This window comes from Leuciscus leuciscus (assembly GCF_965113295.1).
Source record: "Leuciscus leuciscus genome assembly, chromosome: 3".
In the NCBI taxonomy this organism is placed as follows: domain Eukaryota; kingdom Metazoa; phylum Chordata; class Actinopteri; order Cypriniformes; family Leuciscidae; genus Leuciscus; species Leuciscus leuciscus.
The window spans coordinates 59,288,447-59,305,096 of record NC_138727.1 but is presented as its reverse complement, the minus strand read 5'-3'; the positions used below and the strand labels follow the sequence as shown (position 1 = coordinate 59,305,096).

At 34.2% G+C, this 16,650-nt stretch overlaps 2 protein-coding genes across 9 annotated transcripts in view; one reads left to right on the top strand and one right to left on the bottom strand.

Moving 5' to 3' along the window:
• The window catches only part of LOC309493631 (uncharacterized protein), an 82,594-nt gene extending 79,602 nt beyond the window's left edge, over positions 1 to 2,992 (top strand). For both annotated transcript variants that reach the window (XM_082162776.1, XM_082162777.1), the window contains 4 exons: positions 1,883 to 1,978; positions 2,048 to 2,146; positions 2,289 to 2,335; positions 2,490 to 2,992. In XM_082162776.1, coding sequence (XP_082018902.1) covers positions 1,883 to 1,978; positions 2,048 to 2,146; positions 2,289 to 2,335; positions 2,490 to 2,624 — 377 coding nt within the window. In that variant the 3' untranslated portion in view covers positions 2,625 to 2,992. The remainder of the gene's footprint in view (positions 1 to 1,882; positions 1,979 to 2,047; positions 2,147 to 2,288; positions 2,336 to 2,489) is intronic.
• A 4,684-nt stretch (positions 2,993 to 7,676) lies between these two features.
• Positions 7,677 to 16,650, bottom strand: part of LOC309493701 (polymeric immunoglobulin receptor-like) — a 72,957-nt gene continuing 63,983 nt past the window's right edge. For 3 of the 7 annotated variants that reach the window (XM_082162901.1, XM_082162903.1, XM_082162907.1), the window contains 3 exons: positions 9,758 to 9,853; positions 9,516 to 9,559; positions 7,677 to 9,395 (listed from right to left, as the gene is read on the bottom strand). In XM_082162901.1, coding sequence (XP_082019027.1) covers positions 9,045 to 9,395; positions 9,516 to 9,559; positions 9,758 to 9,853 — 491 coding nt within the window. In that variant the 3' untranslated portion in view covers positions 7,677 to 9,044. The remainder of the gene's footprint in view (positions 9,396 to 9,515; positions 9,560 to 9,757; positions 9,854 to 16,650) is intronic. The other 4 variants (XM_082162906.1, XM_082162904.1, XM_082162902.1 and 1 more) reach the window with 4 other exon arrangements.

Below are 16,650 nucleotides of genomic sequence, written 5' to 3'. Positions count from 1 at the left end.
TGTGACACTGACTGAGCCACAATGCAAAGACAAAATATATATTTTGAAGAAGACTTATATTGACCATTTAAGATTTTGCTTACATCTATCTTGTAAATATGTTTTGCTATTTTATTAAAAAGGTTACAATTACAACAATAATTACAATTTCAGCAATATTTCTGCAAAAAAAGTACTCTTTCTTTGTAAAAAAAAAAAAAAAAAGATTATAGGCCTACATTTTATCATATGTATTCATTAGTTTGAATATAGCCAACATTGGAACATCTTAGTCTATGACTTTATTTTTGACAAAATAGTATTTTATATATATTCAGAAAAGCTTATTTGATGTGACAGTATATTCTACAGTAAAAACTGTACCCAAATCTAGTCAACAAAATGTTGTCTTTCATACTTCGCCTGACTGTAACGCAGTAACTGTAACTGTAAAAGCAGTTTATTCTTTCACACACAGACGCGCGATTCATATTTAGGCTAAACACTCTTTACAAATAGACGCGCGATTCATATTATAGAAACGCGATTCATCTTTTTGTTTACATAAGCCTACAACGTTATTCCATAACGTTATTCCACATTAACACTTGAGAAAGGATAACTTAGCCTACCTCACTCCTCAGCGGGATCTGCTCCTCATATCAGCACGGAAAATTTTCTCCATAAGGTAGGCTATATAATGCCTCTTTGTTTACAGCTGATGTGGGGGCGTTTCACAGACTGAAATGGTTCTCAGAATTTGCGTTTGAATAGCACGCGCTCTCCGGGGAGTGGTCACATTACTTTTGAATGGCTCCTAATGAGCTCGACTGGAGTCGCTCTCTTTTTATACAGATTACAGAAGCTGATAATATTTGTTTTTTATATAAATTACTTCATTTAAAAGCTGCGATCTCAAGCTTTATGCCCGTGGGTCTGTTTGCCTGTTTGACTGAATTTTCGCGGAGTTATAGATAATTTTCGAACGCGTTTCAAATGGGAGTTTACTGACAGAGAGAAGGCAGAAATAGCATCATGTTAGTTTTTCTTTATTTGTCAAAAAGCAAAACACTTTATTTGTATTGTGAGTATACAGAAAAAAAATAGAAACTGAACAGGATCGATTGATGTATTACACGAAAATGAAAGATCAAAATTAACAGAGCATTTTGTGTTTATTTTTCATTGCTAAAAAAAAAAACGAGCAAAACGCGTGGGCGCGTTTTTGGTCCCCAGAGGGTTAAAGCAGCACTCAGTAGCTTCGGGATTTCTTCGCTGTATTCTCGCTTTTTGCTCGCAGGTTTCTCTCTAGAGCTCCCCCCACAGCTTCGGAATAGATATTTGACAACACTGTTGTAAAAACTCGTTGGTGATTCTCAGACACCAGAGGCTATAGATCAACGACATCAAAGCAGATGGGACATTCTTTAAAACGTCTTCTTCATTCGGGTTCGGACAGCGTGAGGGAGCGCAATAATGACAGCATTTTAGCAGATTTCTTTTGGCCGTAAAGCAATTGTTTACATCGCAAGACCTGATATCACGCGAGACTTCCTGACGTAGCGGCCGGCGGCCCGCCGGCTCAAAGTTGCAAGTGCGTATTTTCCGCTCACGGGCACCAGGGGGGTGCGAAACGACCACCATTCAACCCGAAATAAGTAATATAACCATTCCATTGACTCCGAAGCTGTTCAGTTAAGGTAAAAAAAGTTACTTAGTTCACCTTTAAATCAGTTTCATGACGCTCAGAAGTCGGCACTGTGTGGTTTTGTGTGTGAAACATGTCTGATGGATGAATAATGTGTGAAAGACATCAGCGTCTGTGAGAAAGGGGAAGTGAAGGATCTGTGAGTGGAGAAAGAAAGAAAACACTGTTTGTTACACTGAGTTTTCTGTGTTTTAGAGACAAACCGTCACAGAACAACATCATCATCATCATCATCATCATCATCATCATGGTTTAATTCTCCAGCAATCACATCTGCGTCTCCTGTAACAGGTACAAACACACTCTGAAACACACTCATCTGTGTCTGTGGTTGAGATGGTGACTCTCTGGTGTTTTCAGGCTCTCCTCTGACGGTCAGTGTGTGTGTGTGTGCGCTTCTGATCATCACTGGACTCGTGTTAGTGACCGTGACTCTCGTCAGGAGGCGTCGCTCTCACAGTAAAACTCATTCTTCCATCTTTACTCTCTTTAAAAGGACTTTTTAAACTGATACATTCACATTTGTATAGACCTTTTTATTTCCCCTTTTGTTAATGCAATAACTCCAGCTTGTTTGTTCAATTGTTCTTGTCTTTGACAGATCCGTCGTCCAAAAGATCTCAAGTCACACCAGGAAACAATGAAGAGGTTTGTAGAATTACTGTGATTGGAAAAAAAAAGTTTGTTTGATCATTAATGAGAATGAATTACATTACCTGATGATTTAAAGACTGAGGATCTCCAGAACTGTGTTAAATATTCCAATTATTATTAAATACATAAATGTTTTGTCTCCCTTCAGGTTTCTCACGCTGGTTGTGATCACAAAGAGATTAAAGACGCCCAGAGAGAATTACCCACAAGCCCCTCTGATTCCTCTGCTACAGTTGAGGCACTGGTGACTCTCAGCGCTGCATCACATCTGCTGAGGATCTGAATTACGCAGTGGTGACAGGATTACAGTGAATACGCTGCTGTCAATCATCTCACGACAGCAGATAAACTGATGCATTTACAGTAAATATACAGACTGATTCACAGTAAACAGGGTCTAAACTGAGCACCATATGAGACATCTACTGTATAAACAGATTGTATTTATCATATGTAGATTTCCCAGTTTCCCAGTTTGTTTGATTAATGATTCTGTTCACCTGTTCTGTTCATTATCTCATTATTTCTCCATGTTATTTAAGCCCGGTGTTCCCTGTGTTCATTGTTCGGTGTCGTCACAGTTATGTGTTTGTTTCCCCGTTATTCTCCTGTATTCATTGGACTTTTGGATTAAAGACTATTTTGTTTGAATCTTCGTCATAGTCTTTCAAACAAGTTTCAAATACTCCTACTCCATTTCATCAGAAAAAAAGATTGATTCTATTAATGTTTTTTTTGTCGAACCAAGGCTGCTCAAATAATTAATCTATACTTTCATTTGAGTTTGAACTTACTCCATGACCATAAAAAAAAAAAATTTGTATATAAAAAAAAAAATGTATCACCATGATCAGCGTCATTGTCGCTTCACTGTCATTCATAAACCCTCTCCTGTGGCCTCATGGGTAAAGTGTCCATCACATTCACACTTCAGAATCTCACTGGAAGTAGTAGGTCATCTGGAGACTTTTCACCTACTGGTTTTTAGAATATTTAATCAACAATCTTCTTCTTTTTTCTTTTTCTTTTTCTTTTTCTTTTTTTTTACGCTGGAGGTGTTTTGTGTGTTTGTGTGATGAAGAGACAGTTTTTTCCGTCCAGCTCAAAGCCACAGAAAACATGTGAAGGTTGAGGGTCTCAGTTCAGTTTAATTAAACACACTTACTCAGGAAAGAGACCTTACTCATGTGTCTCATGTGACCCACAGAGAGACACATGAGACTGAACAGAGAGACAGAAGATGAACAGAAGACAATACAGACTAACAGCTGATCATTCACTAATTCACCTTCAACATTTACTTAAAGTGATGCATTGAGGAAAAGACTGAACATTTTTTATGATCTACAAATTAGTGTGATTTGACAATTTTACTTTTCAGATCAAACTAAATAAAAACAATGAGTTCACTAATCAATGACAGAGATTGACAGACATTTGTATTGTTTATGTTGGTAAATTTACACCAATACCACTTTAAACAAGCGACTACTTCGGGTTTTAATGTAGTTTTGCTGTATTTTATTTGGATGCACATTATCATCATTACATTCTCTATGGCTAAGTATCACAGTGTCATCTTTATATGGCAGTAAGAGTAATATATAGTTTGCTTTTCTGAATTCAGCTTAACATATTTGTCAGCCTAGACAGAGATGTGATGAATGTGAAATGTTTCTAATGTTGTGTTTGTGATATTATGTGTGTGATTATAATCATCAGACAGCAAACAGATGATAAACAATGAAATTAAGAGTCTGTACATTCATGTTTAAATGTTTACAAGAACGCTTTGAAGAGCAAACAAAACTTCTCGGTTACATATGTAACCCTCGTTCCCTGAGGGAGGGAACAGAGACGTAGTCGACGTGTTGACTGATTGGGATCACGCTTTGGGAGCCTGTCATCTTCGAGTATTGTTAAAATGAGCCAATGTACATTGCCGTGCGTGAATTGCGGACCAAATGAGCCAAGCGGACCCCGGTCAGCGGTGGTCCAGCAATAGTGACGATGGGTCTACGACTCTGTTCCCTCCTTCAGGGAATGAAGGTTACATACGTAACCGAGATGTTCCCTTTCAGTCGTTCGTCGACTGATTGGGATCCCTATTAAAATCATTAGTGCTGCCACCTTCCAGTGCCTAGACAAAAGTAGATGTGTAGATGAAAGCTTTGTTTCAACAGTCAATAGTGCAAAATAATCGCTTAAGGAAAAGTCCGATCCTACCGATCAGAATATATGCAACGAATTGGATTCCACCTGATCAGTAGAAGCACTAATCCATTGGAACGCACAAGATTTCTCCATCTGCACTTCTCAAATTCACAGAGGTTCGGTTGGGAGGCTCGCCATCTCGTTGTATGGAGGGTTTGATCCAATCACACAAAAAAAACCTGACCCGTTTATACAAACAGCGTCTTAAGTTTCAAAAGCATTCACACACCATTTCCTTTAGAACAACACAACACACTACACATTCATCAGTCATCTATCAATCTATATGAAAATAGTATTCAAAAACCCTTTTCTCTCATATTCAGCATTTATAAAACATACCAGAATATGTAATTATGCGCAATATAGCATGTAAGTGCTTAATTGGAATATTACATCACATTTCACACTCCTTCAGAAACTATTACAAACATAAAACACTTCAGAACTTCAATAAACAATTATAACATTCAGTTTTCAGTAAGTTGAACAAATATTACTTAGAAACTCACCAAATCCGGGGTTCATATGCTTTTAACCCACATTGGATTTCACAGGGGTTCTCAATCAAAAATCATCAGCGGCAATATCAACAATCACGTTCTCAGATTCATCTTAGCTTTTTTTCCTCTCGCGATCAGCAATGCGTGTGTCTCTCGCAAGCGGGAAGGAAGTCGACCGGAAGTTGAAGCCGGCCGCGTGCCACCATCTTGTAGCAGAACTTCACCTGCTGTTAGCATCCCATTGACTCCCATTCATTTTGGCGTCACTTTGACAGCGAATAACTTTACATCTGAGGCGTTTAAAGACTCCATTTGTCCATTATTTATTTCTAAAGAAACACGACAATGTATAAAATGCTCCATTACCTTGTAGCTTACGTTATGGCCCCGTAAAAACAGTTTTTGTAAAAGTAGGCTAACGATTGCGTCATAACCACGCACTCTCTGTCGCACAGTAGAGAGATTACCGTATTGACGGGAGGAGAAGCTCGCGGGCAATCGGGGAGACGTGGAGGCAAAATGACAAAATAATTAATCAGAATACCTAGCAAAAGTTTCTCCTGCTCCTAGCTCATGGACAGCTCCTACTCACGCTCTCCGTCTCTGCAAGATTCGGAAGGGAATGATTCAGATTTCTCTTGGCACAGCCACTAGAAGACAGACGGGTTGCTCACGTCACATCTACGTCGTCAAGCTCAGTTTGAGTCTGCGCGTCAGGAACGGAAGTCCTAAAAAATCGCTGAAAACGGGCTTCACTTGCCTCAATTGAGTTCCAATGAGATGACTCTGTCCATTTCTTATACTGTCTATGGTCTCTCGTTGCTTTCGCGTCTCGTCTCAATGACGTCACGCGCAGTCTCTGTCCAGACTGAATATGTTAATTAGGCATTTAGTCATTTTATCAATTTACTATTTTAAACTGCAATGACTTTATTCAGCTTTTTTGTTTAATACTTTCAGTGTTTTATTAGAAATATAATTATTTGAAAATTATATTATTTTCTTTCTGTTTCTTAAATTGCTGAATTCTAACCAAGCGGCAACATTCTAATCTGAAAAATGAAGCCTACCCGGAAGTGCGAAAAACTGCAATACATCGAAAATCCGCTAGGGGAAGGTCCCAAAAGGGAGCAAATGTCCATACACCCCCATGTTAAAATGTCCGTTTTCACAGCATAAATTCATGTTTTTACAGGTTGGTCCCATGGACTTTTATTGTATTTTTCGATAGGTTCCGAATGCCTGACAACTGTGAGGGGGGTGAATTTTTTTCTAACTCGTTAGTTTAGATCGTATTTAGATATAAAATGTATGACAAATAAGGGCGCGATTGACAGCTTGATTGACAGCTGACAACGAGCATAGGCTGCGCCGAGTGGAATTCCTGAAATTTGACGTCTCGGCCATGATCTGACACAACACATCATACCTGTAAGTTATCCTTTCTGAACATTTATATTGAAATATGGCGCCGCCCATACCCCCCATAAACGGCCTCAAAACCGTTCTTCAGAAGTCTATGGGTGACGTCACAGACGCTTTGTCCATATTTTTTACAGTCTATGATTCTAACCTGTGTTACATTAACCTTTCGTTGGAAGGCATACACTGCGGAAGCCACATCCTGCCCGTAGGGAGGTAACATGTGGAGAATAACAGTTAACCCTCTGAGGTCTGAGCTGTTTTCTGGCCCTGGAGGTGGTCTGACATGCTCTGACATTTGTGCTTATTTCTGTTACTTGTGACATTGTCATGGCTAAAGTCTTATTACACTGTATTTAGCACAAACTCTGCTACAATAATATATCAGCAGCATGTATGTAAAAGTTTGTAGTTTTGAGATAATGACATTTATGCGTGGTTTGTGAAAATACCAAAAAAAATTGTCACTGAAATAAGGCCATGAAACCCATACTGATTATTTCTTCACAAGACTTTTGAAAATTGTATCACGTAGCCTAGAATATTTGCTCCAAAACTATGTGAAAATCACCCTGACTGCTCATTCAGATAAGACAATATATTGATTTAAAATTTCTAAGACGTGTTTTGTGTGAGAAAGCCATATGCGAAGAGGCGTGATCATCTCTTGAATATGTAAGCCTGCACGATTTTGGGAATACATTTTAGATTTTTCTGGTTAAAATTGCTTTTTAAAATTCACAGAATACACACACACACACACAAATGTTTCCAACAATATATAATATAATGAACACCATGTTTGTTGTGCCTTGTAGGCATACGCTATGTGCAGTACTGCATAAAATAATTATAACAATAACCTATAGCAGCCTATAAATCTTCCAAAAGATTTCAGTAACAATGCTAGAGAAAAATATATTGATTATCTTATGTTACTTCAAATGTTTCCATTCGTTATGATGATATGAAATGAGATAATAGTAAAAACATAAAGCCTAATGTTTGGTGCATTTTTCCTTTCAAACGCAATCGCCCCAAAATATGATACATTCAAACCCACAGCGCGCTCCAAAATATGATACATTCAAACGCCATCGCGCTCCAAAATATTAAACATTATGGTTATACATATCTATGTTTGAGCAGATATCCACAAACAGTATTTAACAGTAAACACTAAATAGTGTAATATTCACCATATATCTAGCAACAGTTCAACTGCAATGTGAAGTTTATGCAACAATACCATAAACTAATAAGTAAGAATTTCTTACCTTACATCTTTCTTGTCTTCAAATCGCGTTCTTCTTCTTCTGAGGTAAATCCAATGTAAGCTCAGACGTGTCTTCCAAACTCGACGAAAAGCAGAGACTTGTGAAGTGTTTTGGTGTTTTGTGTTTGAGGTAACGAGGGCGTTCGTGTTCCATGTGGAGATTTGCATGTGAATCTCTTTTGCGCGAGTGGGCGTGGTCGAATTAAAAGTAATTAGCAAGCGTTTGAGATACTGGACATCCTGTTGGTTTTATACAAATTACTTAAACAGAGAATATTTGTTTTCAGTTTGAATCCGATCATTTAAAAGTACACACTTAAATGTGTATAAAGGTGTATGGCTCATAAATGTGTGAGAAGTATTCGCTGAGTTTTGTTTCAGTTTATAGACGTGCTCAAGAAAAAAAAGTTCACCGCGACGGAGAGGCAGAACGCACACCCTGTTTATTTTCTTTATTTTACAAAAGCACAATGTTTTGATTTGATTGTAAGTGGACACATACAAAAGTAGAAATATCACAGATTATTTTTTTATATTTCTTTTTTCTGTATAACCATAAATGACGGAGTAATTTAAGTTTATTGTACTACAATGTGAAGAAAATCCAGCAAAACGCGGGGGCGCGTTTGCCGACCTCAGAGGGTTAAGCTTCCAGTATTTTCAATACTAATCACTTCACAAGCAGCATTTTCACTTACTTTCTCTTCCACTGTGTCTGTACTGTGTTGCAAGACCTCATGCTCTTGTGCCACATTCACCATTTTACCTCCGTTATTTAGATTTTTGTCTACACTTTCACGTGATTCATGTTTCAGAGTGATAGTCTCTTCTTCAGGCTGAGGCTGTATGGTAGTATTATTAACCAGTTACACCACAGCGGCTCCTCATTATCCTGGGCTCTATGTGGGCATGTCAACTTGTTGTGCCCAAGATCTCCACTCTCAAAACACTTCAAGCTACCTGTACTGGCATAAAGCATGTTTGATTTTCCTTCATGTACAACTCTGAAAGACACATCTAACTTCAGCACATTCAGAAACATAAACACTTGTCTCCTAAAAGACATCACATGTTTCAGTGCTTCATTTTTACATCATAATTGGATTATTTTAAATTGCACAAGCACATTTACCATACTGAGCTAAGGAACTGGGGGAACCAGTGAAGGAAGAGAGCCTGGGAACCGGATGGGTCCAGAAAAGCAGGAACCGCTACATGGAAACTTAATGCCAAAGCCAAGGTTCAAACATTCATATCAGAGCTGATTTATATCCTCTGCTGTGACTCATCAAGCACTGAGATGATTGACAGCAGCGTATTCACTGTAATCCTGATTATTCCTGAAACTGACACTGTCAGGACAGTCAGATTCCTTGTAGAAATTCACCACTGCGTAATTCAGATCCTCATCAGATGTGATGCAGCGCTGAGAGTCACCAGTGCCTTTCTCAACTGTAGCAGAGGAATCAGAGGGGCTTGTGGGTAATTGGGCAGTGGCATAAACAGTATTGTAAGAATCAGAGGGGCTTGTGGGTAATTGGGCAGTGGCATTAACAGTATTGTAAGAATCAAAGGGGCTTGTGGGTAATTGTTTGTGAGTGTCTTTAATCTCCTCATAATCGCAACCAGTGTGAGAAACCTGAGGAGAGACAGAGAAATTATATACAGAAATAAATATTATCAGGATTGAAGGCATTAGAATTCATAGTGATTATGAATAAAAAATAAACATCTTATTTTATACAGTAACTGGACTCACCACTTCATGTTTTCCTGGTCCAGTCTGAGACGACGAATCACCACCTGCCAAAAACAATTATTCCTAAATTCAATATTCTGCATTTCAACACTGATATCTTTTGTACATTTTTTCATACATCATCAAATATCTGTATTTTGTTCAGATCTTGTTGTAGCCAATAGGTGGCGACAGAATCAAAGTGGGGAAAAAGATCAACAAATCTGTGTTTTAAACTCAGAGTTTCTGAATCTGAGTTTTACCTTGAGACTGACCCTTCTTACAGAGAAACAGGAATACGAGTCCAGTGATGATCAGAACCAGTAGAACCAGAACCAGAGGAACGATCAGAGGAGAGCCTGAAAACACAGGAGAAATAATCTGATCATCTGAGCTAAATATCAGATCATGGGCGTAGCTCGACGTTTGGAGTAGGATTAGCCAGATCATGATACTGGATTCACAGGTTTAACATTGTACATTCACACGACCCATTTACATATCTTGTCTGGCACTTGCTCAGTTGCATGTGTAGCTGAATGTACCAGTTTGTCCTAAATAAACATTTTGGACCCTATAGGCTGTAACACAACATTTAAAAACACAACATTCTTCACTCAACATTCTTCGCTCGATTGCTCCTGTCTGCCTCGCTGCCTGCTGTGAGTGTGTTTGCTTCGTTGCTGTAAGCTCCGTCTTAGCCTCGTATTTCCTTGTTTTGAACCATCATTTACTACAATTTCTAGTTGTTTATACTACTACTAAATACAGCTTACCCAACATCGCTAGCTTCCGTTACTACTAGCACAACACGCTAGTAATTCGCTTGCCTGTTAACGCGCCACCCGTGCACTCAGCTATTTTTATTTATTTATTTTTCTCTCGCGCGCTCGCACCTTTGAGTTCATAAAAGCTCAGGTGAGTAAGAATCACTCAACAAACACGGTGAGTAATGTCTTGTCCTGTTATTATCATGCGTCGCGTCTGAATGCGTTGTTAAGTTGGCTTGAGAAAGCCAACTTACTGAAATCCTATTTAAACTTATTATTCTTCTTCTTCTTCTTCTTCTTCTTATTCTTCTGACCCAAAAATTTTAAACTCTAACTCCTCCTAGACCGTTCAAGCTACATACTCCAAACTCGGGTCAGACCTTCATACTGTTCTGACTTGGTGTGCTATATCTTTTCAGACTGGTTTGAGTTATGGTTTTCTTAAAAATTAATATTAAAAATCATAAAAATCCCATAGACTTTCATTGACCAAAAGTCCATGTCTGTTTGAACTATGTTTAATGTAAACTGCTAGAAGCCATTGATACTCAATTAAGCTTTAAGCTATTTCTGTCTAACTAATAACTTATCTATCTATCTATCTATCTATCTATCTATCTATCTATCTATCTATCTATCTATCTATCTATCTATCTATCTATCTATCTATCTATCTATCTTCAAACCTTTTCTATCTATCTATCTATCTATCTATCTATCTATCTTCAAACCTTTTCTATCTATCTATCTATCTATCTATCTATCTATCTATCTACAAACCTTTATCTATCTATCTATCTATCTATCTATCTATCTATCTATCTATCTATCTACAAACCTTATCTATCTATCTATCTATCTATCTATCTATCTATCTATCTATCTATCTATCTATCTATCTACAAACCTTATCTATCTATCTATATATCTATCTATCTATCTATCTATCTACAAACCTTATCTATCTATCTATCTATCTATCTATCTATCTATCTATCTACAAACCTTATCTATCTATCTATCTATCTATCTATCTATCTATCTATCTATCTATCTATCTATCTATCTATCTATCTTCAAACCTTTTCTATCTATCTATCTATCTATCTATCTATCTATCTTCAAACCTTATCTATCTATCTATCTATCTATCTATCTATCTATCTATCTATCTATCTATCTATCTATCTATCTATCTATCTTCAAACCTTTTCTATCTATCTATCTATCTATCTATCTATCTATCTATCTATCTATCTATCTATCTATCTATCTTACAACCTTTTCTATCTGTCTATCTATCTATCTATCTATCTATCTATCTATCTATCTATCTATCTATCTTCAAACAGTTTTTATCTATCTATCTATCTATCTATCTATCTATCTATCTATCTATCTATCTATCTATCTATCTTCAAACCTTATCTATCTATCTATCTATCTATCTATCTATCTATCTATCTATCTATCTATCTATCTATCTATCTATCTATCTATCTACCTATCTATCTATCTTCAAACCTTATCTATCTATCTATCTATCTACAAACAGTTTTTATCTATCTATCTATCTATCTATCTATCTATCTATCTATCTATCTTCAAACCTTATCTATCTATCTATCTATCTATCTATCTACAAACCTTATCTATCTATCTATCTATCTATCTATCTTTCTAATCCATCTTTCTGTCTTTCATTTCTTTGTTTCTTTCTTTTTCTTTCTTTCTTTCTTTCTAATTAATCTTTCTTTCTTTCTTTCTTTCTTTCTTTCTTTCTTTCTTTCTTACTAGTCTATCTTTCCTTCTTTCTAAATAACCTCTTTCTTTCTTTCTTTCTTTTTTCTACCTACTCAATCTTTCTGTCTTTCTTTCTTTCTTTCTTTCTTTCTTTCTTTCTTTCTTTCTTTCTTTCTTTCTTTTTAACTAATCTATCTTTCTTTCTTTTTAACTAATCTATATTTCTTTCTTTCTAACTAATTAAACTTTCTTTCTTTCTTTCTTTTTAACTAATCTATATTTTTCTTTCTTTTTAACTAATCAATCTTTCTTTCTTTTTAACTAATCTATCTATCTTCAAACCTTTTCTATCTATCTATCTATCTATCTATCTATCTATCTTCAAACTATTTTTATCTATCTATCTATCTATCTATCTATCTATCTATCTATCTATCTATCTATCTTCAAACTATTTTTATCTATCTATCTATCTATCTATCTATCTATCTATCTATCTATATATCTAACTATCTATCTATCTTCAAACCTTTTCTATCTATCTATCTATCTATCTATCTTTCTTTCTTTCTAATCCATCTTTCTCTTTCATTTCTTCGTTTCTTTCTTTCTTTCTAATTAATCTTTCTTTCTTTCTTTCTTACTAGTCTATCTTTCCTTCTTTCTAAATAACCTCTTTCTTTCTTTCTTTCTTTCTTTCTTTCTTTCTTTCTTTCTTTCTTTCTTTCTTTCTTTCTACTCAATCTTTCTTTCTTTCTTTCTTTCTTTCTTTCTTTTTAACTAATCTATCTTTCTTTCTTTCTTTCTTTTTAACTAATCTGTATTTCTTTCTTTCTAACTAATTAATCTTTCTTTCTATCTATCTATCTATCATCTATCTATCTATCTATCTATCTATCTATCTATCTATCTTCAAACTATTTTTATCTATCTATCTATCTATCTATCTATCTATCTATCTATCTATCTATCTATCTATCTATCTATCTATCTATCTATCTATCTATCTTCAAACCTTTTCTATCTATCTATCTATCTATCTATCTATCTATCTATCTTCAAACAATTTTTATCTATCTATCTATCTTCAAACCTTTTCTATCTATCTATCTATCTATCTATCTATCTATCTATCTTCAAACTGTTTTATCTATCTATCTTTCTTTCTTTCTAATCCATCTTTGTCTTTCATTTCTTTGTTTCTTTCTTTTTCTTTCTTTCTTTCTAATTAATCTTTCTTTCTTTCTTTCTTACTAGTCTATCTTTCCTTCTTTCTAAATAACCTCTGTCTTTCTTTCTTTCTTTCTTTCTTTTTTTCTACATACTCAATCTTTCTGTCTTTCTGTCTTTCTTTCTTTCTTTCTTTCTTTTTAACTAATCTATCTTTCTTTCTTTCCTTTTAACTAATCTATATTTCTTTCTAACTAATTAATCTTTCTTTCTTTCTTTCTTTCTTTCTTTCTTTCTTTCTTTTTAACTAATCTATATTTCTTTCTTTCTTTTTAACTAATCAATCTTTTTTCTTTTTAACTAATCTATCTATCTTCAAACCTTATCTATCTATCTATCTATCTATCTATCTATCTATCTATCTATCTATCTATCTATCTATCTATCTATCTATCTATCTATCTATCTATCCATCTATCTTTCTAACTAACTGTAGCTGAATGTACCAGTTTGTCCTAAATAAACATTTTGGACCCTATAGGCTGTAACACAACATTTAAAAACACAACATTCTTCACTCAACATTCTTCGCTCGATTGCTCCTGTCTGCCTCGCTGCCTGCTGTGAGTGTGTTTGCTTCGTTGCTGTAAGCTCCGTCTTAGCCTCGTATTTCCTTGTTTTGAACCATCATTTACTACAATTTCTAGTTGTTTATACTACTACTAAATACAGCTTACCCAACATCGCTAGCTTCCGTTACTACTAGCACAACACGCTAGTAATTCGCTTGCCTGTTAACGCGCCACCCGTGCACTCAGCTATTTTTATTTATTTATTTTTCTCTCGCGCGCTCGCGCCTTTGAGTTCATAAAAGCTCAGGTGAGTAAGAATCACTCAACAAACACGGTGAGTAATGTCTTGTCCTGTTATTATCATGCGTCGCGTCTGAATGCGTTGTTAAGTTGGCTTGAGAAAGCCAACTTACTGAAATCCTATTTAAACTTATTCTTCTTCTTCTTCTTCTTCTTCTTCTTCTTATTCTTCTGACCCAAAAATTTTAAACTCTAACTCCTCCTAGACCGTTCAAGCTACATACTCCAAACTCGGGTCAGACCTTCATACTGTTCTGACTTGGTGTGCTATATCTTTTCAGACTGGTTTGAGTTATGGTTTTCTTAAAAATTAATATTAAAAATCATAAAAATCCCATAGACTTTCATTGACCAAAAGTCCATGTCTGTTTGAACTATGTTTAATGTAAACTGCTAGAAGCCATTGATACTCAATTAAGCTTTAAGCTATTTCTGTCTAACTAATAACTTATCTATCTATCTATCTATCTATCTATCTATCTATCTTCAAACCTTTTCTATCTATCTATCTATCTATCTATCTATCTATCTTCAAACCTTTTCTATCTATCTATCTATCTATCTATCTATCTATCTATCTATCTATCTATCTATCTATCTATCTATCTATCTATCTATCTATCTATCTATCTATCTATCTACAAACCTTTATCTATCTATCTATCTATCTATCTATCTATCTATCTATCTATCTATCTACAAACCTTATCTATCTATCTATCTATCTATCTATCTATCTATCTATCTACAAACCTTATCTATCTATCTATCTATCTATCTATCTACAAACCTTATCTATCTATCTATCTATCTATCTATCTATCTATCTACAAACCTTATCTATCTATCTATCTATCTATCTATCTATCTATCTATCTATCTATCTATCTATCTATCTATCTTCAAACCTTTTCTATCTATCTATCTATCTATCTATCTATCTATCTTCAAACCTTATCTATCTATCTATCTATCTTCAAACCTTTTCTATCTATCTATCTATCTATCTATCTATCTATCTATCTATCTTACAACCTTTTCTATCTGTCTATCTATCTATCTATCTATCTATCTATCTATCTATCTATCTATCTATCTATCTATCTATCTATCTATCTATCTATCTATCTATCTTCAAACAGTTTTTATCTATCTATCTATCTACTAATCCATCTATCTTTCTAACTAACTTATCTATCTTTCTTTTTAACTAATCTATCTTTTTCTAACTAACTTATCTATCTTTCTTTCTTTCTTTTGAACTAATCTATATATCTTTCTAACTAACTTATCTATCTTTCTTTCTTTCTTTCTTTTTTTCTACATACTCAATCTTTCTGTCTTTCTGTCTTTCTTTCTTTCTTTCTTTCTTTCTTTCTTTCTTTTTAACTAATCTATCTTTCTTTCTTTCCTTTTAACTAATCTATATTTCTTTCTAACTAATTAATCTTTCTTTCTTTCTTTCTTTCTTTCTTTCTTTCTTTCTTTTTAACTAATCTATATTTCTTTCTTTCTTTTTAACTAATCAATCTTTTTTCTTTTTAACTAATCTATCTATCTTCAAACCTTATCTATCTATCTATCTATCTATCTATCTATCTATCTATCTATCTATCTACAAACTGTTTTTATCTATCTATCTATCTATCTATCTATCTTCAAACTATTTTTATCTATCTATCTATCTATCTATCTATCTATCTATCTATCTATCTATCTATTTTCAAACTATTTTTATCTATCTATCTATCTATCTATCTATCTATCTTTCTAACTAACGTATCTATCTATCTATCTATCTATCTATCTATCTAACTTATCTATCTTTCTTTCTTTTTAACTAATCTATCTTTCTAACTTATCTATCTTTCTTTCTTTTTAACTAATCTATCTTTCTAACTTATCTATCTTTCTTTCTTTTTAACTAATCTATCTTTCTAACTAACTTATCTATCTTTCTTTCTTTCTTACTAATCCATCTATCTTTCTAACTAACTTATCTATCTTTCTTTTTAACTAATCTATCTTTTTCTAACTAACTTATCTATCTTTCTTTCTTTCTTTTGAACTAATCTATATATCTTTCTAACTAACTTATCTATCTTTCTTTCTTTCTTTCTTTCTAGCTAATCCATCTATCTTTCTAACTAATTTATCTTTCTTTCTTTCTTACTAATCTATCTTTCTAACTAACTAACTTATCATCTTTCTTTCTTTTTAACTAATCTATCTTTCTAACTAACTAATCTATCTTTATTTCTTTTTAACTAATCTATCTTTCTAACTAACTTATCTATCTTTCTTTCTTACTAATCTATCTTTCTAACTAACTTATCTATCTTTCTTTCTTTTTAACTAATCCATCTATCTTTCTAACTAATTTATCTTTCTTTCTTTCTTACTAATCTATCTTTCTAACTAACTAACTTATCATCTTTCTTTCTTTTTAACTAATCTATCTTTCTAACTAACTAATCTATCTTTATTTCTTTTTAACTAATCTATCTATCTTTCTAACTAACTTATCTATCTTTCTTTCTTACTAATCTATCTTTCTAACTAACTTATCTATCTTTCTTTCTTTTTAACTAATCTATCTAT